This window comes from Gigantopelta aegis, chromosome 5 (assembly GCF_016097555.1).
Source record: "Gigantopelta aegis isolate Gae_Host chromosome 5, Gae_host_genome, whole genome shotgun sequence".
NCBI classification, from domain to species: Eukaryota; Metazoa; Mollusca; class Gastropoda; order Neomphalida; family Peltospiridae; genus Gigantopelta; species Gigantopelta aegis.
In genome coordinates this window covers 36,190,958-36,216,341 of record NC_054703.1, presented here as the reverse complement: position 1 = coordinate 36,216,341, position 25,384 = coordinate 36,190,958, and the positions used below count along the sequence as shown (strand labels likewise).

Sequence of the window (25,384 nt, the reverse complement as noted above, 5' to 3'; positions counted from 1 at the left end):
GATATGTTTTACATAACAACAAAAAAGTCTTTGGCCGAAAATTACTAAAATGGATTTATCGGTTTTTGCATCTGTTTTCTTCATATGTAATTGTTATGCTGCATGTACAGTGGCATGTGTACAGCATGGCTCGAAATTGATTTTGTGAAGTCTCTACTGACGTCCTAATGTGGAAGAAAATGATTTTTTTAGAAGTTGAGAAGCTATATTCTAGACCACTTGTACTACTAATAAAAAGTAATATAAAGCTTTACTCTCATTTTATATCATTTTAAACTAATCTCTTTAATGTTGACACATGTAGTTGGCAATCATTTTTTAATCTGCATAATTATACAATGTTTTAAAAAGCGAAACAAACGCTGCGTGTGAAACTGGTTATCAGAAAATGTGTTGTGTGTTTTGAGTGGATGTTGCTTTTTGCTGTCTGTCCATTTCCAGCCTTCATAGAGATGACTACAACAGGATTTTTCGGGATGTCCAGATCTCGGTGTCGGCAGAAAAACATTTCATATCCTTTTCAGAATGCCATAGCCTACGATGGTTATTGTAGTGCTAAGATACTGTACTTTTATCTCCACACAATCTTATATGACAAAAACTACACGATCATCCATGTGTTATATCAGGGCTTCTAGAATTATTATAAAATTTACTGCCCTGTAAGTTATATAAATATGAATATATATGGCTTGTTAATTGGTTGTTTTCTCTGTTGTTTTCAGCACAAATTGAGGTGATACCGTGCAAGGTGTGTGGCGACAAATCATCAGGGGTCCACTATGGAGTAATCACATGTGAAGGATGCAAGGTAACAGACTCAGCTCAGGGCTTCTAGAATTCTTGACCGGCCTCGGTGGCATCGTGGTTAGGCTATCGGTCAACAGGCTGGTAGGTACTGGGTTCGGATCCCAGTCACGGCATGGGATTTTTAATCCAGATACCGACTCCAAACCCTGAGTGAGTGCTCCGCAAGGCTCAATGGGTAGGTGTAAACCACTTGCACCGACCAGTGATCCATAACTGGTTCAACAAAGGCCATGGTTTGTGCTATCCTGCCTGTGGAAGCGCAAATAAAAGATCCCTTGCTGCTAATCAGAAAGAGTAGCCCATGTAGTGGCGACAGCGGGTTTCCTCTCAAAATCTGTGTGGTCCTTAACCATATGTCTGACGCCATATAACTGTAAATAAAATGTGTTGAGTGCGTCATTAAATAAAACATTTCTTTCTTTTTCTACAATTCTTATAAAATCAATAACCATGGTATCGGTGATTTTTATACACCCATCTATGATGGATCGTATTATGGTATGGCATTGTCCGTCCATCCGTAACAGTAGTTATTTACTAGCCCAACATTGACTATCACTAGCCATGGGTGTGGGGCTACCATAATCTAGAAGCCCAGTCGGGCATGGCGATAGTAGTTATTTACTAGCCTAACATTCACTATCACTAGCCATGGGTGTGAGGCTACCATAATCTAGAAGCCCTGCAGTTTTACAACATGCTTTCAGAGTAGCAACTTTAAAGTCGCAGAACCCAATTTCAACTGTTAAAGATGGACACTAACGTGATGTGACATTGTCGCAATAGGAGAGCGTCGAATGAGAGTAGCCAGTTGTGACAAGACAGAATTACAATTTGATCGGTCACTATGCAATCGGACATTCTTGTTCGAGGCACTCGTATTGTGTGACATCGCCTTAAGCTTGATTAATCTACAAAGCTGTATCACATCTCGATAAAGTTATATTAACAGTGAAACAAGAGTGTGTGGTGTTGAAACAGGGAAATATCATTGAAACATTTGATTAATCTACAAAGCAGTAACATCTATAACACATGTAACACATCTGTAACACGCACGCCTGTAACACATCTCTGTAACATACCTGTAACATATGTAACACATCTGTAACACATCTGTAACACACATGTAACACATCTGTAATACACATGTAACACATCTGTAACACGCCTGTAAAAGATCTCTGCAACACACCTGTAACACATCTATATCACATCTGTAACACACCTATAACACATGTAACACATCTTTAACACACCTGTAACTCACCTGTAACACATCTGTATCACATCTGTAACACATTTATATCTGTAACACACGTGTAGAACATCTGTATCACAAATGTATCACAAATCTGTAACAAACCTGTAACATATCTGTAACACACCTTTAACACAATTGTAATTTGGTCCGTTGATTGCCCAGTGGTTCAATACATTTTATTGTGATGTTTCTAGTTGCAAACTAAATAATGGACATTTGTCTCCTTTTTTCCCCCAATATAAAGGGGGTCAGACAAGGTGACCCACTGTCACCATATCTATTCATAATAGCAGTTGAAGTTTTAAGTGCAGTGTTAAAATACGACTCCAATATCTGGATAAAGTGATATTAGAGTGAAACGAGAGTCTGTGATGTTCAAACAGGGGAATATCCTCTAAAAATAGACTAGATCTCCTCTCGATAACCATTACTTCTCAGAGCTATATGCAATTTTAGAAGAAGAAAAAAGACTAAAGGGCCTGCTACACGATACGATAGAATCGGACCGAGTCAATCGCACGAGTCAGTCGGACCGATTGAATCGGACGTGTTGCCACACGATACTTGTTAATCGTATGAAACGTGACGTCATTGAAAAACATCCTTGCTATAACCATGGTAAACAATGATAAGAAGGTGGCTGTTGTAACGTTTGTCTCTCTATAAATGATTGTACACACCCCACAGAGAGTTGTGCAACTGATACAATTCTATGAGCTGTTGGGTCTGTGCCGACGACAAGCTAACAAAGTTTTCCACCGTTACACTCAGAATGTGGAGGTTATCTGTGCCATGATCTTATTGGTCAACGTCCCCAAACGTCCGATTCAATTGTATGAAAATAGAACAGGTTCTAAACTTCAACTCGTACGAGTGACTCGGGCCGATTCATTCGCATGACATGCCACATGTCACGATTTGCTTGTTGGCGTTGCAATCAGAGTGACTCGTATGAGTCACTCGTATCGTGTAGCAGGGTCTTAAAACTAATTTATAAAACTGCTTCTCAATTTTTAGGATTTGCTTCCATCTTAAAATCAGTTAATTACTCCCTTCCTGTCTCAGAGTTAAAGAGGAAACATTGATACTATTGGGACCAAAAATGCTCATTCCTAGATAGGCAAAAAATTGAAGTTTAAAAATGTATAATTTCAGGGATTTTTCCGTCGCAGCCAGTCGGGCCCAGTGAACTACCAGTGTCCTCGGAACAAGTCATGTGTGATCGACCGTGTTAACCGGAACAGATGTCAGTATTGCAGATTACAGAAGTGTATTGCTCTCGGCATGTCCAGGGACGGTAGGTCAACCGATTTATCAGCCATATTTCACGCTGGGATTTGGGAATTACACCGTTATCAGTGTTTGTGCAAGAAAGACATTTTTGGGTATGGCGCTATGGACGAATGCAAGCCTCCCCCAAAAAGAAATTGGGTTAAGTTTAGGGTTTAGGGTTAAGAAAATCATACATTCGTGATAAGAGTAATTAATTTTGTTAAAAGGTAAACTTAAAAAAACGTCTGCAAAAAAATGTGGGTATGGCGCCATACCTGTTTTAACCTCTGGCAGGAACCCTGATTAATGTTTTTACATGGTTGAGCATACAAACATTAAACCGGAGAAACAAGGTTTGCCCTTCCACCTTACATGAGAGTATCCCCTGTGATGTGGTTATACTAAAAACAATAAATAACACCTGGATTTTGAAATATCACGGGGCGGGACGTAGCCCAGTGGTAAAGCACTCGCTTGATGTGCATTCGGTTTGGGATTGATCACCGTCGGTGGAACCATTGGGTTATTTCTTGTTCCAGCCAGTGCTCCACGACTGGTATATCAAAGGCTGTGGTATGTGCTATCCTGTGTGTGGGAGGGTGCATATAAAGATCCCTGGATAGCCGTTTTCCTCTCTGAGACTATATGTCATAATGATCAAATGTTTGACATCCAATAGCCGATGATTAATAAATCAATGAGCTCTAGTGGTGGTGTTAAGCAAAACAAAACAAAATAAAAAATTAGAAATATTACCAGTCTTTATTTTGAGAATCGGAAAAAGGGAAACAACTCTTGTTAAACCTCTTTACAGTGATAGAAATAAGCAGAATATTTTTACTAGTCCACTGGACAAATACATCTAGAAATCTACTTGTCCGCCAATATTTTTACTTGTCCAAATAAATGGTTTGTGTTATTCAAGTACCAGTTTAATGTTTGTGATTGCTCAAAATGAAACTGCACTAAAAATATTTACTTGTCTACTGGACAATGACCGAGGCACATTTTGCTTGTCTGAATAGATTTTCACTGGTTGGGACAAGCGGACAGGTGCTTATTTCAAACACGGCTTTATATAGCTAACATAATGCATGATATGTCTACCAGTTCTAGGTGCAGGAATCAACCTTGTTTTTAACACCGTAATTATAGGAGTCTGACCTCCCCTGTCAACATACATACTGTGTTGTACACTCTCTTAAAGGGACATACCCTAGTTTTTAAACACTAAGGCATATGTTTTACTATTAGAGCCGGTTTTGGTAACTGAAATCATACTTTAGTTAGTGTTTATTGTTTAGATTATCCATTTCTGTACATTCCAAGTGTTTTTGGCCATCCTGGTGTTTTTAATGTCGCAAAATGCATTTGTCATATTTTTAAAAATGCTCGTGCATCTGAGAAGTAACAGTTATGGAGTCGACTTTTAGTCTATTTTTAAACGGTATTTCACCATTTCAAAGTCACAGACTTATGTTTCACACAGTTGTAACTTTATCCAAATGTGTTACAGGTTTGTAGATTAACTAAACTCAGTGTTAATTTTCACGGGTTGAAACTAGGGTATGTCTCTTTAAAATAGTGCTAATTGTATTTTAATTTTATTTTTAATATTTTTTTTTTATTTTTTATTTTTTTTTAATTGCTAATTGTAAATGGCCACTAAATATGATTTAAGTTGTTTATGACTTTGTTTTGGTAGCTGTGAAGTTCGGGCGGATGTCGAAGAAACAGAGAGAGAAGGTTGAAGATGAGGCGAACCTGATTAAGACGGGTCAAGTGAACGGGTACGATCCTCTAGCCAGCCCTCCATTCCCCCACCTCGTCAACAACAACAACAACAACAACAACAACAACAATGGTTTTGTCACGTAAGCTTACACCTTTTGTTTGCTGCGTGCAATCCTCACGGACTCCCAGAGCACCTGTGTATATATATATAGTCTGTCATGATTTTATTCATTTCTCTGGGACGGGACGTAGTCCAGTGATAAATACACTTGCCTGATATTGCGGTTGATCCAGGATCAATTCTCGTCGGTGGGCCCATTGGGCTATTTCTCGTTCCAGCCAGTGCTCCGCAACTGGTGTACAAAAGGCAGTGGTATGTACAATTCTATCTATGGAATGGTGCATGTAAAAGATCCCTTGCTACTAATGAAAAAAATGTAGCGGGTTTCCTCTGAGATTTTGATATCCTCATGTATTGCCAAAGCACCTGTGATAGACTATCCTGATTTTCTTATTCTCTGGGGCATGATGTAGCCCAATGGTAAAGCAGTCACCTGATATGCAGGTGGTCCAGGAGCGATTCCTGTTGGTTGGATCATTAGCCTATTTCTTGTTCCAGCCAGTGCTCCACAAGTAGTGTAAAAAAGGCTTTAGTATGTACTATCCTGTCTGTGGTATGGTGCATGTAAAAAATCCCTTGCTACTAAGGAAAACATGTTGCAGGTTTTCTCTCTTAAAGGTAGACTAAATTCCAGCAAGAACCTTATTTGTTGGAAAGATGCATACCCGGACCACCAACACATGCTAACACTTTAACAAATGAAAAACGCGTAATTTTAGAATTAATAAAAAAATGTGATTATTCCTACTAACTGGGGGCGGCCATTTTGTTTAGTTTTTGTGACTACCGGTGGTATAGTTTGGGGCGAAGTGATGTCAGCTCAGGTCCAACTTCTCTATTATGCACAGTGTAAACAAATGCTCTAATTTACAACAACGCGCTTCGCTTTCATCAACCTGACTTGTAAAACAACATAAATGACTTGATAGTATAATAAACTATTTAACTAAATATATTTCAATTTGCATCAATATAACGAAATGGAGTTATAGTATTTTTTTTCTTTTAAAAAATCGAAAGGAAAAATGCATATTATTAGGCCTATTGGTAGGATATGTTCGAGCAAAAACGACCACTCACGATACCGAAGTGATAATTTTCTTTTCTCTGGCACGACATAATTGGTCAGTTTTGTGATTTTAGATGGGAAAGTCTACTTAATCAAGGGTTTTACAGAATTACTTACAGTAATAAAGCTGGTAAAGTCCATTACGATTTGAGGTTATCACACAGTACCCTATGATCTTAATAAAAGAGGCACAGTTTTTTTAGTGTGTCTAGACACAGTGTCTGGAGACTGTCTAAATATACACCTGCCAATCAAGAACCACAGGTACAGGCCACGGAAAGAAAAGACCAATTAAGCAAGAAAACTCCGACTATTATTTCAGTACGTGGTTTAATTTATATACAAAATATAATACAGTTATTTCAACACTTTGACAATGGTGGTTTATTTTGTATTGAAAAATAAACCACATATACACGTTGCTGTGTTACTGGGATAGATATTATTACAGAACACTGCGATGCATCTGCAAAAATCAGGTATGTTTTGTTTCTTCAGTTCGAAGACTAATTCCTGACGTGACACGTTAGGCATTACGTAACCACCAGCTCGCCAGAGGGCGTATTCACTGGGATGGTACAAAATGGCTGCGCCCGTTATATATAATAGCCGTCACATTTAACCGTTTTATTAATTAACTATACGATTATACTTGTTGATATTAAGCAATAATGTGCATTATGTATCGTTGAATATGCACACCAGTCCAAAAGCCTTGCTTTAGCATTCCTTTAAGACAATAGGTCAAAATTATCTAAAGTTTGACATGCTCGTATTCCCATAGCACCTGTGTATAGACTATGCTGATTTTCTTCATTTCTCTGGGGTTGTACGTAGCCCAGTCTTAAAGCAATCTCTGTGGTTGTACGTAGCCCAGTCTTAAAGCAATCTCTGGGGTTGTACGTAGCCCAGTCTTAAAGCAATCTCTGGGGTTGTACGTAGCCCAGTCTTAAAGCAATCTCTGGGGTTGTACGTAGCCCAGTCTTAAAGCAATCTCTGGGGTTGTACGTAGCCCAGTCTTAAAGCAATCTCTGGGGTAGTACGTAGCTGGGGTAGTACGTAGCCCAGTCTTAAAGCAATCTCTGGGGTTGTACGTAGCCCAGTCTTAAAGCAATCTCTGGGGTGGGACGTAGCCCAGTCTTAAAGCAATCTCTGGGGTTGTACGTAGCCCAGTCTTAAAGCAATCTCTGGGGTGGTACGTAGCCCAGTCTTAAAGCAATCTCTGGGGTTGTACGTAGCCCAGTCTTAAAGCAATCTCTGGGGTGGTACGTAGCCCAGTCTTAAAGCAATCTCTGGGGTTGTACGTAGCCCAGTCTTAAAGCAATCTCTGGGGTAGTACGTAGCCCAGTCTTAAAGCAATCTCTGGGGTTGTACGTAGCCCAGTCTTAAAGCAATCTCTGGGGTTGTACGTAGCCCAGTCTTAAAGCAATCTCTGGGGTGGGACGTAGCCCAGTCTTAAAGCAATCTCTGGGGTTGTACGTAGCCCAGTCTTAAAGCAATCTCTGGGGTTGTACGTAGCCCAGTCTTAAAGCAATCTCTGGGGTAGTACGTAGCCCAGTCTTAAAGCAATCTCTGGGGTTGTACGTAGCCCAGTCTTAAAGCAATCTCTGGGGTGGGACGTAGCCCAGTCTTAAAGCAATCTCTGGGGTTGTACGTAGCCCAGTCTTAAAGCAATCTCTGGGGTGGTACGTAGCCCAGTCTTAAAGCAATCTCTGGGGTTGTACGTAGCCCAGTCTTAAAGCAATCTCTGGGGTGGTACGTAGCCCAGTCTTAAAGCAATCTCTGGGGTTGTACGTAGCCCAGTCTTAAAGCAATCTCTGGGGTAGTACGTAGCCCAGTCTTAAAGCAATCTCTGGGGTTGTACGTAGCCCAGTCTTAAAGCAATCTCTGGGGTTGTACGTAGCCCAGTCTTAAAGCAATCTCTGGGGTGGGACGTAGCCCAGTCTTAAAGCAATCTCTGGGGTTGTACGTAGCCCAGTCTTAAAGCAATCTCTGGGGTGGGACGTAGCCCAGTCTTAAAGCAATCTCTGGGGTTGTACGTAGCCCAGTCTTAAAGCAATCTCTGGGGTGGGACGTAGCCCAGTCTTAAAGCAATCTCTGGGGTTGTACGTAGCCCAGTCTTAAAGCAACCTCTGGGGTTGTACGTAGCCCAGTCTTAAAGCAATCTCTGGGGTTGTACGTAGCCCAGTCTTAAAGCAATCTCTGGGGTTGTACGTAGCCCAGTCTTAAAGCAATCGCCTAATATGCGGTCACTCTAGGATTGATCCCTATCGACTATTTCTCGTTCCAAGAATTCGTCAGACCCCTCCCCCATAACAAATCCTAGCTATGGCCCTGTTTGTCGAGTTATGTTGGAAGTAGGTGTCAGATTTTACATTATTTGAAGGTGGTTAATAAATAAAATACCATGCTGGATTTCATTAGATATTATTTGTACTAAACTTGTACCAACATGGAAAGTGCACTTGTTTCTTAAAAAATTATATCTGGTGAAAACTGATAGGCTGCCAGTGTTTTTGCCAGAAAGAATTTTTTCGGAATGGCACTATGGAATTGAATGCAACCAGTCAGCAGGAGGTATGGGGGGGCCTCCCCCAGAAAGAAAATAGGTTAAGTTTAGGGTTAGGGTTAAGAAAATCATACAGTAATGATAAGAGTAATTAATTTTCTCTTCTCTCTTCCCCCCCCCCCCCCCCCCCCCACCCCCACCCCCTCAAAAAAAAGAAAGATCTGTAAAACATTTGGTGTCTGGACATTTAAGTGATTGAACACGTAGCCCAGTGGTAAAGTGCTCACTCGATGCGCGGTGGGTTTGGGGTCAATCCCCATCAGTTGGCCCATTGGACTATTTCTCGCTCCAGCCAGTGCACCCTGACTGGCACATCATAGGCCGTGGTATGTGCTATACTGTCTGTGGGATGGTGCATATAAAAGATCCATTGCTGCTAATAGAAAAGAGTAGCCCGTGAAGTGGTGACAGCGGGTTTCCTTTCTCAATATCTGTGGTCCTTAACTATATGTCTGACGCCATATAACCGTAAATAAAATGTGTTGAGTGTGTCGTTAAATAAAACATTTACTTCCTTCCTTCATCCTTCCTGGGCCATAGGTGAGCCCATTGGGCTATTTCCCGTTCCAGCCAGGGGCGGCACGTAGCTCAGTGGTAAAGCAGTCAGTCTAGGATTGATCCCCATCAGTGAGCCCATTGGGCTATTTCCCGTTCCAGCCAGTGCACCAAGACTGGTATATCAAAAGCTGTGGTATGTGCTGTCCTGTCTGTGGGGTGGTGCATATAAAAGATCCCTTGCTACTAATGAAAAAATATAGCGGGTTTCCTCTCTATGACTCTCAAAATGACCATACGTTTGACATCCAGTAGCCGATGATTAATAAATCAATGTGCTCTAGTGGTGTCGTTAAAACAAACAGATCTTCCTGGGCCATAGGCTGTCAACAGCTCTCCAGATCGTTCTGGGCCCTTGTTTCATACTTTCTCCAGGTGGACCGGCCTCGGTGGCATCGTGGTTAGGCCATCGGTCTACAAACTGGTAGATACTGGGTTCGGATCCCAGTCGAGGCATGGGATTTTTAATCCAGATACCGACTCCAAACCCTGAGTAAGTGCTCCGCAAGGCTCAATGAGTGGGTGTAAACCCCTTGCACCGACCAGTGATCCATAACTGGTTCAACAAAGGCCATGGTTTGTGCTATCCTGCCTGTGGGAAGCGCAAATAAAAGATCCCTTGCTGCTAATTGGAAAGAGTAGCTCGTGTAGTGGCGACAGCGGGTTTCCTCCCAAACATCTGTGTGGTCCTTAACCATATGTCTGACGCCATATAACCGTAAATAAAATGTTGAGTGCGTCGTTAAATAAAACATTTCTTTCTTTCTTTCTTTTTCTCCAGGTGGACTGGATTTAGCTCAGTTACTTGTTTCGCAGGATCCATTCAACTGATTTAGTTTTTTCTTGTTCCAACCAGTGCAATACCACTGGCCAAAAGGTTGTGACATGCGCTTTCCTGTCTGTGGGAAAATGTATATAAAAGATTGTTTGCTACTAATGTAGCAGATTTACCAAAATTTACCAAAGGTTTGACACTAGATAACCACGATTAATTAATTAATGTGCTCTAGTGGTGTCGTTAAACAAACCAAACCAACATACAAACTTCTATCAGTAGCCCAGTGGTAAAGTGCTCGCTTGATGCGCAGTCGGTTTGGGATTGATCCCAGTCGGTGGGCCCATTGGACTATTTCTCGTTCCAGCCAGTGCACCACGACTGGTATAACAAAGGCTGTGGTATGTACTACCCTGTCTGTGGGATGGTGCATATAAAAGATCCCTTGCTGCTAATTGAAAAGAGTATCCCATGAAGTGGCGACAGCGGGTTTCCTCTCTCAATATCTGTGTGGTCCTTGACCATATAACCGTAAATAAAATGTGTTGGGTGCATTGTTAAATAAAACAGTTCCTTCTTCCTTCGTCTTAAATGAAACTAAAACAAAGCCTATTGTCACCTCTGGTTACACAGTGCTGCACTGGATGTCAAACAATCATTCCTTTTTTTTCAGATTATCCAGTCCAGGCTTCACGTACCCAACCAACGGCTTCACCTACAGTCAGGAGTACACAACGGCCACGACGGCAGACAACGGCAACTTCACACCTCATCCCATAGCGCTGGTGCGAGCAGTCGATCTCATGGACCCTGGTGAGTTGTCTCCCTTCCCACTTGTTGGTTATATCCCTTATATTATGGTTCATGGTGAATTGTCTTCCTTGATTCAAAATCTCCCTTATTTTGTGTCCATGGGGATTTGTCTCTTTTGATACTTGTGGGTTATCTCCCTTATTTCGTAACCCATGGTGAGTTGTCCCCTTTGATAATTGTTGGTTATCTCCCTTATTTTGTGGTCCCTGGTGAGTTGTCCTCTTTGATACTTGTTGGTTATCTCCCTTATTTTGTGGTCCCTGGTGAGTTGTCCTGTTTGATACTTGTTGGTTATCTCCCTTATTTCGTGTCCATGGTGAGTATAATCAAACTAAAGCTCTGTGATATCGGATTTAGACACAGTAGCTGGCTACCATTTGGTAATCGATGAGAGCCGAAATATACTCTTCAAAAAAAGAAACGCAAAAGGGTACAAATGGGTTATAACTCCGATTTTATGTTTCCTACCGGTTCATGCTTTGTGAATATAAGGTCATTGCATGTCCCAAACACATTCCCACGGTTACATTCGATAAAACACAGCTACTGTACAATAAAGTTCCAAAATGTGAATATTCGCAAAAACGCAGCCACGTGCAAACCATGTCACCACTGCACATGCGTTGTCTGCACGTGCAACATGAACACCGACAGTATAAAAGTGCAGGGTGTTCGCTTGCCTGGCCTCTGTATCTGGCCGACAGTTGACAATCCAGGACATGCCACGTCTCAGTGAACCGCAGAGAAACAATGCCATCGGCCGACTAGACGCAGGCGAATCCAGAACGGCCGTTGCCAGGGCATTCCATGTGTCCCCAAGCACCATCTCCAGACTGTGGGACCGTTACCAGCAACATGGATCAACATGTGACCTCCCTAGATCCGGTCGACCACGGGTCACTACCCCCGGGCAGGACCGCTACATCCGGGTACGCCACCTTCGGGAACGATTGACTACTGCCACCTCCACAGCCGCAGCGATTTCCAGGTTTGCGCAGGATATCCGACCAGACCGTACGGAACCGCCTACGTGAGGTAGGAATTCGTGCCAGACGTCCAGTTCGAGGTGTCATCTTAACACCACAACACCGTCGACTCCGACTGCAGTGGTGCCAGATTCATCGACAATGGCCTCAACTGCGATGGAGACAGGTGTGGTTCAGTGACGAGTCCCGATTTCTGCTCCGACGTCATGATAGAAGATGTCGCGTGTATAGGCGTCGTGGTGAACGTTATGCGGCAAACTGCGTGCAGGAAGTGGACAGATTCGGCGGGGGTAGTGTCATGGTGTGGGCAGCCATCTCACACACTGGCAGAACTGACCTGGTCCACGTGCAGGGCAACCTGAATGCACAGGGCTACATTGACCAGATCCTCCGGCCACACATCGTTCCAGTTATGGCCAACGCCAACGCAGTGTTCCAACATGACAACGCCAGGCCTCACACAGCACGTCTCACAACGGCTTTCCTACAGAACAACAACATTAATGTCCTTCCTTGGCCATCGATATCACCGGATTTGAACCCAATTGAGCATCTATGGGACGAGTTGGACCGACGCCTCTGACAGCGACAACCACAGCCCCAGACCCTGCCCGAGCTGGCAGCAGCCTTGCAGGCCGAGTGGGCCACCATCCCCCGGGACGTCATCCGTACTCTGGTTGCTTCAATGGGCAGGCGGTGCCAGGCAGTTGTCAACACACGCGGAGGCCACACCCGGTATTGACTCCAGATGACCTTGACCTTGGTGGTGTGTCCTATCACTTACTCACAATGGACTAGAGTGAATTGTGAACAATCCTGCAACATTTGGTAATTATCGGACTCCCCATTCAATAATTAAATCAATTCTCCAAATGTTACGACAATGTGGTTTTGTGTTTCTTCTTTTGAAGAGTATATTACACACAGTCCCCTCTAGCCCTCCATTACAACATATCAATAACGGGAGGGCTAAAGGGGATTCGAGCTCACGACCAACCAGTGTGCTAGAGACTATTTTAGTTGATTGATTACATTATCTTTGTATTGTTTTCAGTATTGTTCGTGAAGACTGTAACAGAGGCACACCTTCGCACTTCTCTACATTATGTTGATATTGTTTACAGTATCGTTCGGGAAGGCTGTAACGGAGGCACACCTTTGCACTTCTCTACATTATGTTGATATTGTTTTCAGTATTGTTCGTGAAGACTGTAACAGAGGCACACCTTTGCACTTCTCTACATTATGTTGATATTGTTTTCAGTATTGTTCGTGAAGACTGTAACAGAGGCACACCTTTGCACTTCTCTACATTATGTTGATATTGTTTACAGTATCGTTCATGAAGACTGTAACGGAGGCACACCTTTGCACTTCTGTACATTATGTTGATATTGTTTACAGTATCGTTCGGGAAGACTGTAACAGAGGCACACCTTTGCACTTCTATACATTATGTTGATATTGTTTACAGTATCGTTCGGGAAGACTGTAACGGAGGCACACCTTTGCACTTCTGTACATTATGTTGATATTGTTTACAGTATCGTTCGGGAAGACTGTAACAGAGGCACACCTTTGCACTTCTCTACATTATGTTGATATTGTTTACAGTATCGTTCGGGAAGACTGTAACAGAGGCACACCTTTGCACTTCTCTACATTATGTTGATATTGTTTACAGTATCGTTCGGGAAGACTGTAACGGAGGCACACCTTTGCACTTCTGTACATTATGTTGATATTGTTTACAGTATCGTTCGGGAAGGCTGTGACAGAGGCACACCTTTGCACTTCTCTACATTATGTTGATATTGTTTTCAGTATCGTTCGTGAAGACTGTAACAGAGGCACACCTTTGCACTTCTCTACATTATGTTGATATTGTTTTCAGTATCGTTCGGGAAGGCTGTGACAGAGGCACACCTTCGCACTTCTCTACATTATGTTGATATTGTTTTCAGTATCGTTCGTGAAGACTGTGACAGAGGCACACCTTTGCACTTCTCTACATTATGTTGATATTGTTTTCAGTATCGTTCGGGAAGGCTGTTACGGAGGCCCACCTTCGCACCTCTCTGTACTCGACTGACCAGGTGGAGGCTCTGAAGAAACAAGCCATCTCGTTAGAGCAGGTTAACAAGCTGAAAAGCATGGTAAGACTTGACAGAATCTTTGTTGCATGTCGTGGGCGCGATGTAGCTCAGTGGTATAGCACTTGCCTGATGCGCAATCGATCTAGGATCGATTCCCGTCGGTGGGCCCATTGGGCTATTTCTTGTTCCAACCAATTCTCCACTGGTGTATCAAAGGCCGTATGTGTTATCCTGTCTGTGGGATGGTGCATATAAAAGATCCCTTGCTGCTAATCGAAAAGAGTAGCTCATGAAGTGGCGACAGCGGGTTTCCTCTCTCTATATCTGTGTGGTCTGTAACCATGTGTCTGATGTCATATAACCGTGAATAAAATTTGATGAGTGCATCGTTAATGAAAACATTTCCTTCCTCCCTCTTGACTAAACCGGCCTCAGTGGCGTCGTGGTTAGCCATCGGTCTACAGGCTGGTAGGTACTGGGTTCGGATCCCAGTTGAGGCATGGGTTTTTTATTCTAGATACCGACTCCAAACCCTGGGTGAGTGCTCCGCAAGGCTCAATGGGTAGGTGTAAACCACTTGCACCGACCAGTGATCCATAACTGGTTCAACAAAGGCCATGGTTTGTGCTATCCTGCCTGTGGGAAGCGCAAATAAAAGATCCCTTGCTGCCTGTCGTAAAAGAGTAGCCTATGTGGCGACAGCGGGTTTCCTCTCAAAATCTGTGGTCCTTAACCATATGTCTGACGCCATATAACCGTAAATAAAATGTGTTGAGTGCGTCATAAAATAAAACATTTCTTTCTTTTTTCTTTCCTCTTGACTAATGAAAACCCCCACACATTTATTAACAGAATCATCGCCAGTTGTGGACGGAAATTGCCGAGAAGATAACTCTAGCTGTGCAGCAGATTATCGAGTTCGCCAAACTTGTTCCAGGATTCATGGATTTATCCCAAGACGACCAGATCATGTTACTGAAAGCAGGTAAAGTTTGTTTTCATCGTACAACAAACATACTGTAAAATACTTTATTTTCGTGTGGAATTTATTTTTGCGTTTTTCGCGTTTGAATAAAATTCGTGAAAATAAATTCCTCGCAAAATTAAAGGCCGACGAAAATAGAGATAGAGAGAGAGACAGGATGGGGGGGGGGGGGGGGGGAGACGGAGTGGGAGGGAGATGGAGACAGAGACGTTTTTATATGTTCATATACTAAAAATAATTCCGATGCCGGGAACATCGGAACCGGTACTTTTTTTATGGGAATTCGCGGAAATATATTCTCGCAAACAGACTCATTTTCATTAAATCGCGAAAATTTGATCCCATGAAATAAAGTAATATTATTTGATAAGCATCGATTAGGCCTCTTGACATAAGGTGATTTTTAATACTGGTTAAATACAATTTAAAAATGTAACTGTATGGTCTAGGTCAGTGGGTCGAGTGCTTGCCTGAGGTGTGTTAATTGGGTTTGTTCCCATCCTAAACAGTGCCTCACGACAGATAACATCAAAGGCCTTGGTATGTGCTGTCCTGTCGGGGAAAGTATATATAAAAGATCCCTTGCTGCCAATGGATAAATGTAGCACGTTTCCTCTAAAAATGTTTGACCCTCAATGAATACAACTGTTGTTGATTAACAAAAGAAACTAACATTTTCATTTATAGTAATATTTATTTGTTATATGAAGGAGTTTATTGTAGATTTACATTTTGAGGATTGTGTATTAGAGAGGTTACGGTTGGTATGTCATGGGTATAATTATATAAAATACATTTACCTTTTTTCCTGTTTCTTTCTCACAAGTGTGATAATGTCTTGTATTGATTATGCTAACTTGTACACATATATTTCGGTGTTTGTTTCAGGGAGTTTTGAGTTGGCCTTGTTGCAGGCATGTCGTGTGTATGATTCCGAAACAGGCAGCATCGTTTTTGGTAACAGCTATATTCCCCTGGATGCGTTTTCTCTCTTAAGTGAGTATTGGAAGACCTGTGGCATAATTCACAAAGGTCTCTCAGGCTCTGCAAGACAACAAAGTATCCTCTTTGCAAGTCTTTTAGCATTGCACTGCGAGATCGCTAAGTTACGACAATAAACTATCGCAAGAATGATTTGCAAAGATGATGCAGTGTTGTTAAGATAACCTTAGAGATCTTTATGACTTCGGGAACACGGCCCATGCTTATGATGATCATAGAGCTTGGTGCATGTACAGACATTTCCTTTAGGTTTCCACGCTAATGCATAGATTCTGTACTCTTGACTTCAGTGGACTTGGTTTGAGTTTGGAGTTTTCCTTCTCCTAGGAGAGTTTCCTTACTAGGATTCTCAGCCTCTCCAGCCCAGTTTTGGTTTTGGAGTTTGCTTCTCCTAGACAGTTGTCTTTCTTGACTCACGTTCTTTGTCTGTCAGATCCATATTAGTCTAGTCTGTACCCTTTGACCAGTCCAGCTTGGGTGACCCTACCAGGAGCTAAAGCTCCAGTTGGCATAGCTCTCCGAGTCATTAAGACATGCAAGCTACCTCACCACGTTAAGGAATGGATCATGAGATAGCCCATGCTTATTAAAAATTTAGAGTCTGTACTCGATCTTTAATGACGTTACATGCATGCAATTTGTAATTTTGTATTGCTTTGCCATGACGTTAAAATCTCAGACTCTATTAAAGTATGTAGTCTAGACTCTAGACATTTTATAAGCACCAGCCCTGGTCTTGTTCTTCAAGTGGGATGGGGAATGGGGGTGGGGGGATGCGTGTTTGTTGAAAGGATGTCCTGTCGTGTTTCTTTCTGTTGAGTGTGAAAAGTTAAAAATCCTGTGTGTTTTTGTTACAGGGTACCTTCTGTTGGTAAAGAGCTCTCAAACAGCTAATTCAGGCTCAAAAGAACAAAATAAAACATTGAATAAAGTATTCTTTAAAAAGATATCGGAATACAGAAGTTCCCATGTCCGGGATGGTCTAAATATTTTCGAATTCGAATTTGCTGATAACAAGACGCCGTATAACCGTAAATAAAATGTGTTGAGTGCGTCGTTAAATAAACTATTTCTTTCTTTCTTTCTTTGCCGATAACAAATAGTTTACATAAGAAATCACAATGCACGGACAGCGTGTAGAAGTTTTAACGAAAACATTGTTAAAGGTTACACACCACCATTAATTACTCCTTGCAGTTCAATACAATTCCTATGTCAGAATGTATTCTGTGAAAACTACAACACTGTCGAGAGGGTCATGTGACTACTAATTTTAGGGAGTGCTATCAACTGACAAGTACTGTGTAAACAAATCAACATTGGTCGACCACAAAACTGTTCAATTAATGGCCCCTATGGCTATGCCCAACCGCCGCCTCATGTTGCTGTTATACAAGTGGCACTATACCACTGTCACAGTTTAATCAGTTAGTACTACATATAACAAGTTACTTTAGACCAATGGGTTATTTAAATACCACAGAGGTCAACCTACGTGTCATCATCAAAGAAAGATTTCAAAAAGCATATCAGATTTTTGTAGTATTTTTGTTTATGAGGAACTATTTCCTAAACAGGACTATATTAAGTTGCTACAGCAAGTAATGACACGACAGAATCACCCGAATGGATGTGCTGTTGTGATTCTCTCTGTTGTGTGTGTAAAGATAAAAATCCTGTGTTTAGTTATGGAATATTTTTTCTGACAGTAGATAGCAATTTTCTTACACACCCGTTTTAGTTTTTTGATAACACATAGTTGTTTACACTATGTACGTGTGTTAACAATTTCAAGACATACGACTGGCTGCTTCTAGGTGATGACCAGGTCACCAATGCCAAACATCCAATAAAAAAATAGCACGGTGGAAATTGATTACACTGTGACGTATAGTTAACCTGGTAATCATGTGTCTGTGATGTGTAAGTCAGCTACAAGTGCAAATGGTTGTAAATATCTTTTAGTGGATAAAGATGTTAAGATTTGCTTAAAACCTGGTTTTGAGGTATGTAAGAAATAGAACAATACATTTGTGTCCGTTGGATACCATTTATTTTACAACTCGTTGTTTAAAACCGTATCAAACTTGATTTCTCTCGTTGGATACATTTTAAAACAACTTGCTGTGAGATAAATGGCATCTAACAGCCACTCGTGTATTATTCTCTGTATCCCATCTGTGAAAACAGAAAGTAAAAAATCTAATAAAGTAATCTATAGTCCGTCCCATCCTCCTACAAATTTTTTTTTCGTAAATAAATTCAGTTTTGTTTGACATAAGAAGAAAAGTAAAAGTGTTTTTATATACAATTTAAAAAAGAATAAGCTCAGAAATAAATAACTTGTAGTAAATTCTATAGCATTAACGAGGAAAAGATTTTATTTTTGAGTTTGTGAAGCTAATGCAAAAATTCAATTTGTCTGATGTGTTCTACTCCTGTTTATTTTTCAGATGATGAGGAAAAGATTTTGATGCATAGCATCTTTGAGTTTGTGAAGCTAATGCAGAAATTCAACATGTCCGAGAGTGAGCTGGCTCTTCTCAGTGCCCTTATCTTGATCAGCTCAGGTAAACGGTTGGCAAGCTTATCTCTCGTAGGGATTGGCCTAGAAATTAGGCAAGGCATGGTAGACCAAACACTTTGGGGGCATTTTCACCATTTTCGAGGCACTTGTTTTTCATTAAAAATACACAAAAATTAATTAAAATAAACATTAATGTAATTTATGTGCTTCCTTTAGTAAATGAATGGCAAAAGATATAAAAGGCATATTTTATTAATTAATAATACCTTTTTGGGTGTTTTATAAAGGCAGTTGTAGAATTAATTCTTGAAAAAGGCTTGTTTAATCTCAGGGCAGCATGGCGCTAATGGGCGTCTTAGCTCAGAACAGGGGAGATAATAAAACAGGTGGCGCATCACTCGTCAGGGTCCAAGAAACTCGGACAATAGCTGTATTTTTTCATTGCTTTGTCATTCTTTGTTATACCACGATCATAACGGACCAAAACCTTATCGGCTCTGTACATGACGTTCCTATACAGAACGGTTCTGCACAGGACGGTCTATAGTATATGCTGCAGTGAATGGTTACCAGTTGTTACCAGTTGACGTTTGTCTACACGTGTACTGAGATATGAGGGGGGAAGTCAGTAATAATAAAGAAAATATATGTATATTGTGGATAATAATCAATAAAATATATATGTGCATATGTATCGTCAACGTCCCCTGTTGTTAGAATTTGTTTTCAATTATTATATTCGATCTGCAAAAGGTATGCTACATTTTTGTGCCTCTATTGTAGTGAATAGTGTTCATAATACATTCATAATAATTTTGAGTATATAATTTTTTAAAATTTAGAATCAATTCATTAAATTTTTTTATAATTTACAAACTATGCGCAGGTATGGACGTAATGCCTATTAGTATTGACATCAAGTGTGAGTGGTGTGTGTTGATAAAACGCGGACCGGACCAGAACGCTTGACAAATTGAATTTTTCCTTTAAAAAAAATTGAATAAATTAAGTGTTCGGCAACTGCATAATTAAGAAACATATATTTTTTCATGTAGTTGTCTTAAAAATGGAAAATGATGAACTGCACATGCGCATTACGATACTTTTTGCAAACTCATGCGCCTGAACGCAGTTAGAAACGTTGCACTTTTTTCTGTTTACCAGAGGGTGTTTAACTTTTGTTTACTAGAATGGATTTGTTTTACATCCAAATTGTTGATTTTTTACGTTAAATGATTAAAATCTATTTTGTTTCACGTATCGTAGCTGAAAATTTTTGAATAATATTTCCGTAAATATCGTATTCGTGTTTTTATTGTTATGTGAATGCAGTTTGGGACGTCGATGGTATAACGTGTGCGTGTGTAGTATTAAAACATATATATATATAGATATAGATATAGAGATAGATAGTGATGACGGCTCTGTACAGGACGTTCCTACACAGGGCAGTCTAGTATTTTATATACTTAGATATGGTGGAAAAGACATTAACAGTAAAGGTAATAAATATATATTTTGTATAATACTCAATGCGTTCGTGTTGACACTGTATAAAAACGTGTGCATGGGTACACTTTGCCGCATAAAAACTCAACTTTGCCACCCAAATGTTTTTTTTATGTACTTTTCCCAATTAGATAGACATTAAGAAAAATGCAACAAAACACATTCTGATATTTAAAATATTACTTTACTGTTAAAACAAACTGATACGTAATTTCAAGTCACTCAGTTGGTCGCTTATAACCTGAAGCCAGTAGAGACAAACCAGGTTTCTGGGACCCTGTCGATTGTCGCGCCATCTGGAATAGAGTTATCTCCACCTGTTTCAGCTAAGATGCTCATTAAGGCAAGATGGTGCTAGCCTATTGAGGCATGGTGCTGCACCATTCTAAAACAAGCTAGGGAAAACACTATCTGGGTATACTCGTCACAGCCAGTGCACCACGACTGGTATATCAAAGGCTGTGATATGTGCTATCTTGTCTGGGATGGCGCATATAAAAGATCCCTTGCTACTAATGGAAAATGGTGCAGGTTTCCTCTCTATGACTGTCAAAATTACCATATGTTTGACATCGAATAGCTGATGATTAATAAATAATGTGCTCTAGTGGTGTCGTTAAACAAAACAAACTTCTGTTTTTCTCTGGGTATATTTTACACGATTCGTAGCGGTCTTTAAATTCCTTGAAAGTCTTTCAGTTTGAAAAACAGATTTTTACGTCTTCGAAAATCTGTTAATTATAATAAGTCTTTTAAATGTCTTTTAAATTCTCCTATTGTGGTCATTCTTTTATTTTATTGTTAATTTTTCTCAATCAACATCAATACTCTGACCTTCTTTCTGCTAGCGTAGCTACATCACAACACAATACTTTACAGTTGTATGCACTTGATATTTTCCAGTTAAAGGTTTAATCTGTCATGATGCATGTAAAAAAAAGCCCAATTTCTTGCTATAGACAGCAATGTAAACAAACTAATTTGTTTTGCTTTTGTCGTATTCTATTGTTTTTAACAGCTGTGTTTTTGAAGTTTTTGAAAATGGTAGGTAAAAGTCTTTGAATTTGTTTCGTCTTTAAGGCTATGAATCCTGTTTTAAATTCTCTCCTAAAACAATAGTTATTCCTCATATATCATATTTATCATATAATATCTTACATTTTCAGTGCAATCAAAGTATGTGATATTTTTCAGATCACATACTTTAAGAATTTGATAACTTTGCAAATTAGATGTAAATTAGTCGAGGTCTCGGCACTAGGTTTATTGACATTTAAGCACACGTACTTGAGTGACTCTCCATGATTGACGTATGCATTCATAGTCATAAAATAAAAACATTTCAATGGCAATTTGACACTGAAAGCTGTCCAGCGTTCAGAAAACAAAAAACATTAGGAATAACTTTATTTTGATGTAAGGATATCCAAAATGATGTCATTCGAGTTTGACGTCATTTCCATTCAAAAATACATCGCACCGCATATTCTTACGTCATTTGAATATCTAGTAATGGCGGACTGGAATTAAAGTTGCGTGTACAGTTTACAAAAACACGTATTAAGCTTGAGCTTATATGATAAAGAGATTATTACCCTCGTGTATTTCGGTATCGTCAGTATCATATATTAGGAATAAAAATAATGTATTATGCTCGCCAGAGGCTCGCATAATACAATTTTTATTCCTAATATTTGATATTGACGATACCGAAAAACACACTGGTAATAACCTCTATTGACAATACTGAAACATTCAATATATTTTCTTAGATCAGTTATAAAGTACTCGCCTGAAGCACGGTCGGTGTAGAATTTGTACCCGGAGAAAAGTGGCTTAACTATAGCAGTGACGAAACATGGACATTTATTGTATATTTTCTTCTGCCTTTCTTTCAGATCGGCCCGGATTAAAAGATACTGTTGACATTCAGAAACTGCACGATAAAATTTTATCTGCGTTGAAGATGGAGATTGGTGCAAATCACAGCGAGGACTCGCAAATTCTGTTGAAACTGTTACAACACACACCCGTTCTGCGAACTCTCAGTCTCCATCACATAAGAGTGCTAAACCGATTCCGCGAGTCGGCCCCAGATATCGAATTCCCTGCACTACACAAAGAACTCTTTTCAGTCGAGAGTTCCGATTCATCATGAGAAATTTAAAAAAATTGGCTTTTTTTTTTCTTCTTTTTTTAAATACTATGTGCTAACAAACTTATCTCATGTCAGAAGAATGGAAGGATTGTGGGGAAAATGGATATCTTTGTAAATATGAAGATATTTTATACTTTGAAGAACTGTGGAGAAGTCTTTTTTTTTTTTATGTGCATGTATTTGAAGAATATTTTTACATTTTGAGTCATCTCGGGAAAACAACTCTTGGTATATATGAAGAATATTTTAGCATTTTGAGGCATCTCGGAAAACTCATGGGATATTTGAAGAATATTTTAGCATTTTAAGGCATTGCAGAAAATGCCTCTTGGTATATTTGGAGAATATTTGAGCATTTTGAGGCATCTCAGAAAATGCCTCTTGGTATATAAGGAGAATATTTTGTTCTTGACTGGTGATGGAAATAAAAAAGAAAATAACAGTTGACATACATGTTTATCTGAAGACAATTTGTGCGTCGAGGGTCGTAGGGAAAAAAGAAAGAAATCATATATTTGAAGCTATTTTACAAAGTCCGATGTTGATATATATATATATATAGTGTACATAGTACAGAAACGGTGGGTAAATGAAACCAACCGATGGAGAAGACATATTTTACATATAAGTCGCAAAGATGTTATATTGACTAACAATATACATACAGTAGAATCTCGTTGGGTTGAACTCGGAAGGGTCGCATACACCGCAACACTCGAATCAAAAATGAAGTCCCGAGTTACACTTGCACGCTGTTGACCGAATGGTTGGGTCAAACTACCCAAAGAGTCCGAACACGTTCTGGAGCACCAACGGGGATTCGAGCCGGCGAGATTCAGCCGTATACTGTAATGATTATATTATTAGTGGAGGAATCGCACATTAAAAGTGTTCATTATACGGGAGTGTGTCCAAAGTGTTGGATGGAGATGGACTCATGAAGGATTCTTTTTTTTTTAAATGTCTCCAGGATGTTTTAAATAATCACATCTTGTTTTTTAAAAACAAAACAAAAACACTTGTTAAAGTTGCCGAGAAGTGCTATGTGACTGCTTCATACAGTTTTATATTTCATCCCAGATCACTGCTGTGACTGAATTGGTTTAGCTGGTATAACAACATAAACCGATGCCGTTTGCACGTTATAACAACATAAACTGATGCCGTTTTGCTGGTATAACAACATAAACTGATGCCATTTGCACGGTATAACAACATAAGCTGATACCATTTAGCATGGTATAACAACATAAACTGCTTCCATTTAACACAGTATAACAACATAAACTGATGCCGTTTGTGTGGTATGACAACATAAACTGATTCCGTTTGTATGGTATGGCGATGTTAACTGATGCAACTTTCCCGGTATAATGGCATGAATAGAGGCAGTTTAGTCATTATAACAGTATAAACCGAAGTAATTTGGCCATTACATCAGCACTTACCAAGTGGTTTGACTGGTATATCACTACGAACCGAAGCGATTTGCCTGTTATCTGTATAAACCGAAGCAATTGGCCGTTACATCAGCACTTACCAAGACGGCATAAATCAAGGCAGCTTAAATCGGCTGTTAATATATTCCAGGGCATGGACAGTAAAGCAGTTGTGATTTGTTTCTCCACTGCAGACTCCAAACTGAAGATCACTTTGTGTTGTACAGAGATGCATTTTTTATATCATGTCATTCATTTTATCCACAATACTATAGACTGCTTCTAGAATATGTAGGCTGATTCAAGAATGTTGTATAGACTGATGCTAGAATTATATAGACCGATTCAAAATTATATACATGTAGACCAATTCTAAGACTATATAGATTGATTCAAGAATATATAGACCCAATTCTAGACTATATAGATTGATTCAAGAATATATAGACCCAATTCTAGACTATATAGATTGATTCAAGAATATATAGACTGATTCTAGACTATATAGATTGATTCAAAAATATATAGACCGATTCTAGACTATATAGATTGAGTCAAGAATATATAGACTTATTTGTGAATGTATAGACTGGTTTTTGAATATATGGACTGATTCTACAATATATAGACTGATTCTGAAGTGTATGTGCCAATTCTAAAGTCAATAGACGAAATGTATGGTCAGATTCTAGCATAAATAGATTGGTTCTAAAATGTATTTACTGATTCTAAAAGATACAGATTGGGCTTAAAACATACAGACTGAGATTGAAATGTCTGTAGTAATACCAGATTTTCTAGATTATGTAGACCGGTTCTGTAATATATATATATATACACCAGAGGTGGGAATTCTCCTTGAATGAGCTGTTTTCCTCTCATGGAACATTGCGTTTCCTCACATTTTAATCGTCCTTTCCTCCTAAATGTATCAGATGGCACAGATTTTAACCTAGGATTTCAAGAATTTCTGGGACCCCTGTAGATTTCCTCCTTTTTTACAGTTCACCAATTCCCACCCCTGATTTCTTTTATGCATCAGTGTATATAGATTGGAACCAGTCTATTTATATATCTGCTTGAAATTGTATACATCAGGGTTCGACCGTCGTCAAGAGAAATATCCAATAGCCGATGATTAATTAATCAATGTGTTCTAGTGGTGTCGTTAAAGAAAATGATCACACTTTTAAACTCATCAGGAGAATATTTTTGAATAACGTGGCCATACAATGCATGTGTTTAAAATGGCAAACATTGTTTTAGTGGTTGTTGTTAATTTTCGGTATTGGTCTGTATGTTTGGCTAAAAAAAAAAGTTATTGTTCTGCTGTTTTGAAGAATTTATTTTTGATATGTCTCATGGCAACAAGGCAAGCACTAATTTCAAACCCTGCATACTGGTGTGTGTAGTACCTAAGGACATTGTTTCAATGTTACTTTGTTGTTAAATATGTTTTAAGTTTCTATTTGTCGTTTTATCTTATTTTCCGTATATATATCATACCGGTTCCTAGCTTACTCTGTCATCATCAAACCTAGAAATACTAACATTGTCACATCCATTGATGAGGTCATAGTACACTAAATACTATAGTCCGTCCCATCATTCTATTAAAATGGGTTTACAAAAAAGAAAAAAATCAGTTTGGTTTGACACAAGAAGAAATGTAAAAGTGTTTTGGAAATAAGAAAGAAATA

At 39.6% G+C, this 25,384-nt stretch overlaps 1 protein-coding gene across 4 annotated transcripts in view; it reads left to right on the top strand.

Annotated features, from left to right (window-relative positions):
- LOC121373699 (probable nuclear hormone receptor HR3) overlaps positions 1-25,150 on the top strand; it is a 61,771-nt gene extending 36,621 nt beyond the window's left edge. For 3 of the 4 annotated variants that reach the window (XM_041500429.1, XM_041500428.1, XM_041500427.1), the window contains 9 exons: positions 726-811; positions 3,230-3,371; positions 5,052-5,220; positions 10,843-10,982; positions 14,003-14,124; positions 14,917-15,049; positions 15,938-16,045; positions 18,505-18,621; positions 21,986-25,150. In XM_041500429.1, the coding sequence (XP_041356363.1) occupies positions 726-811; positions 3,230-3,371; positions 5,052-5,220; positions 10,843-10,982; positions 14,003-14,124; positions 14,917-15,049; positions 15,938-16,045; positions 18,505-18,621; positions 21,986-22,245 (1,277 nt within the window). In that variant the 3' untranslated portion in view covers positions 22,246-25,150. The remainder of the gene's footprint in view (positions 1-725; positions 812-3,229; positions 3,372-5,051; positions 5,221-10,842; positions 10,983-14,002; positions 14,125-14,916; positions 15,050-15,937; positions 16,046-18,504; positions 18,622-21,985) is intronic. The other variant, XM_041500430.1, reaches the window with a different exon arrangement.
- The last annotated feature ends 234 nt before the right edge of the window (positions 25,151-25,384 follow it).